The 3,125-nt window shown below is 34.4% G+C and overlaps 1 protein-coding gene across 1 annotated transcript in view; it reads right to left on the reverse strand.

Moving 5' to 3' along the window:
• The window catches only part of trit1 (tRNA isopentenyltransferase 1), a gene marked incomplete in the record, with an annotated part of 74,915 nt that extends 72,803 nt beyond the window's left edge, over positions 1-2,112 (reverse strand). The window contains 1 exon segment of the mRNA XM_014021110.1: positions 1,935-2,112. Coding sequence (XP_013876564.1) covers positions 1,935-2,087 — 153 coding nt within the window.
• Positions 2,113-3,125: the final 1,013 nt, after the last annotated feature.

The raw sequence follows: 3,125 nt of genomic DNA on the forward strand, positions 1-3,125 counted from the left end.
GAACAAAGTTGTCAAAATTAAAAATGTTTTCTTTTTTTGTTTGTTTGTTTGTTTGTTTGTTTGTTTGTTTGTTTGTTTGTTTGTTTGTTTGTTTGTTTGTTTTCAAATTCAGTGATTAATCAAAAAAATAATGGAACGATTAATTATTATAATAATTGTTAGCTGCATCTAAAAAAATGCTTGATTACTGAATTAAAGTCACTAAGACGAACATCTATGTAAATCAGAAGGTGATTCCCAAACTCCCATATTGCTCTAATTGTCAGATTAAATAAATATGACAACAACATAAATCTCTTGCTATTCTGTTCTGGCTGTTGGTTTTGGTGCCACCCTGGGGTTTTCAGTGTCCAGCACAGAGGTGGAGGGTTCATGGTTTGGGTTTTTAGTCCTTGAGTTGACCATGAACTCCATCATCCTCTGCAAGCCACACTACACAGCGAGAGTTGAAGATGGCATCAGGCTGCATTTGCAATGACCAGCCGCCATCCCCGCTCATGCCCAGGTGATACAGGCAGGTGGTTACTTTGGACACAACGGCCTGCTAGCAATCATTTGGTCTGGGTGATATTTAGCTTAGAAAAATCTTTATGATGAAAGTTCCACTGATTATTTTTATTTGATTTTAGGTGAGAAAAGTTTTATTTTTGCATCATATTGCCAGAATAAAACAACTTAAAAACTTGTAACGGGCTAAGAGTGATCCCAACCAGGGAATAGGGTGTAACAACACACCAATTCATGTCATATGCCCATCATTGTGTTAAATGGATATATTGCATCATTTTAACTGCAGACTTGTGAATTGAATTGAATCTAAATTGTATATTGAGAAACATTGTATCATCATCCAAACAAATCAATATACCACTGTGATAAAGCTGGATTGAGCATTTCACATCGTAATAAACATTTGGATAAGGACGACAGGTCAGACTGATACCTCACTGTGTAGGAGAATATAATGTAAAGACACACACTAGAAAACTGCAGACGTACAGCTTTTAACCTCTTTTTCCACAGAACATGAACTAATAGTTATGAGAAGAGAAATACGTGTGAATATTATGATCGGAGAGTAGAAAGGTGCAAGATATTTACCAAAGTAGTTGGTTGTACAGGTCATCAGATGTCTGTGTTTACAGTCTGATTCAGTGACGAAGACAAATGAGCACTTTAACTTTGTGTCCCACATCTGACAGCTAGTGTGTTCGTTCAGTGACTAATATGATTTTTTTTAAATGTCTCAATTTACCCATTATGATTGATAGTATAGTTCAAAATATTCATCTGAAAAGTGCACACTTTCTCAAAAGACACAATCAACTTAAAATAATTATAAAGTAACTTAAAATAAAACCTCTTTAAGAGGTTGAATATTTGGTTACTGTTGTAAATGGATGTCTTTGCCATTAAGTTGGTTACTAAATACGAAAAAAAGAGTTTAAAGGAGTATTTCAAATTTAAGAAACATAATTTGTATTTAAAAATACACTTGCTACGCATTTGTAAACCTCTCTAGCTAAACCTCCCTTTAACATAACACACATATAAATTAATATGAACACTTTTTGCATTTATCTCTATAATTGCTCTCTTCAGCTGTCTACAGGACAGTCAGACTCATTTTAACAGCCAGTTGTTCTTCTCACGCTAGTTTAAACACGCTTTTAAGCGTCAAATACAGTTTGTTTACATCTTGTTTATTCACAACGAGGGTCAAATGCGGTGTTATGCTTTAACGCTAACAACAAACAAAATATTATGTGTATCTTAAAACCAACTTAAACAATATTCAGCTTCTAGACACTCGGAATTTACATTTATTTTTCTGACTAATCAGTATTAGTTTGAGCTGAAATCATTCATTCTGCCAATGAGTGTTGAGCTCCAGTTTCGAGAACTTTCTCCATCCATGGTTTTTCTGCTCCTACCTGCATGGAGTCGGCGCTGATTATTTCTCCCTGAAGCCGTTTTCCGAGCTCAATCGCCAGTTTGGACTTTCCAGTGCCGGTAGCTCCCAAAATCACCACCAAGGACGGGACCATAGCTCTCCGCCAAACACACCGAGCACTGGACGCCGCCATGATGCTTCCCTGCCTGATGACGTACCGCGCATGCGCAGTCAGCGTCAGCACGCAAAAGGTGGATTCTGTTTCCAGGCAACCACATCACAGTAGCGTTGGTGATTGCGGAAGAGGATTAGGGCCAATAAATAATTATTTTAATACAATTTTCAGATTTTTTTTCTGAATTCTTACAGTTTTTTTCTATGAATTTTGACTTTAATCTCAGAATACATTGGAAATAAGTAAAAGCTGTAGAACAGTCTTGTATAAAGTACCACAAAGTGATACTTGAGTAAAAGTACAAGTATCTTACCAAATAATTATTTTGGTAAAGTTAAAGCCTTCTTTAGGAATATTGCTTGAGTAAAAGTCTTAAAGTATCTGATATGTTTTGTACTTAAGTGTTAAAAGTAAATGTATTGATTTAAAATGAGTATTAGGTGGTGACCTCCAAAAAATGCAGAAACGACTATATCGTATTAAAATAATTAATTTATGTTAAATTTAGGATGCACTAGTGCAGCTGTTTCAGTTTATATACATACATCAAGGCTGCACAAACCTTTTCCCCAAAATGAAAATCTGTCTGAGGGCTGCGGCCAAATGTAATAATATAATTCATGAAATACAAATACTTCTTAAGTACAGTCCTTTTATTTTAATGATTATGTCCTGCTGGAGTCTGACATGATTTGTTTGTGTACAAACTAATTCAGTATCAGAGTTTTATATATTTGTACTTCTCGTTCAACCACAATTAAATTCACTCTATCTAGGAGGCACAGTTTATATGGATAGTATTTCTATTTTACAATAACAAGCTGGAATGAAAACAAGCAAAAATGAAATTAAAGTAACGACTTTGTACTTCTTGCCCTTTAAAAAAAATGTTAGGAGTAGAAAGTACAGATAATTTTTGGAAAATATACGAAATAGAAGTAAAAAGTATGCTGAAAAAACTACTCAAGTAAAGTACAGATACTCAAAAATTCTACTTAAGCACAGTAAAGAAGTATTTATACTTAGTTACTGTACAACTGTTGCAGAATATATATA

Source organism: Austrofundulus limnaeus, unplaced genomic scaffold (genome assembly GCF_001266775.1).
Source record: "Austrofundulus limnaeus strain Quisiro unplaced genomic scaffold, Austrofundulus_limnaeus-1.0 Scaffold278, whole genome shotgun sequence".
Classification (NCBI taxonomy): Eukaryota; Metazoa; Chordata; class Actinopteri; order Cyprinodontiformes; family Rivulidae; genus Austrofundulus; species Austrofundulus limnaeus.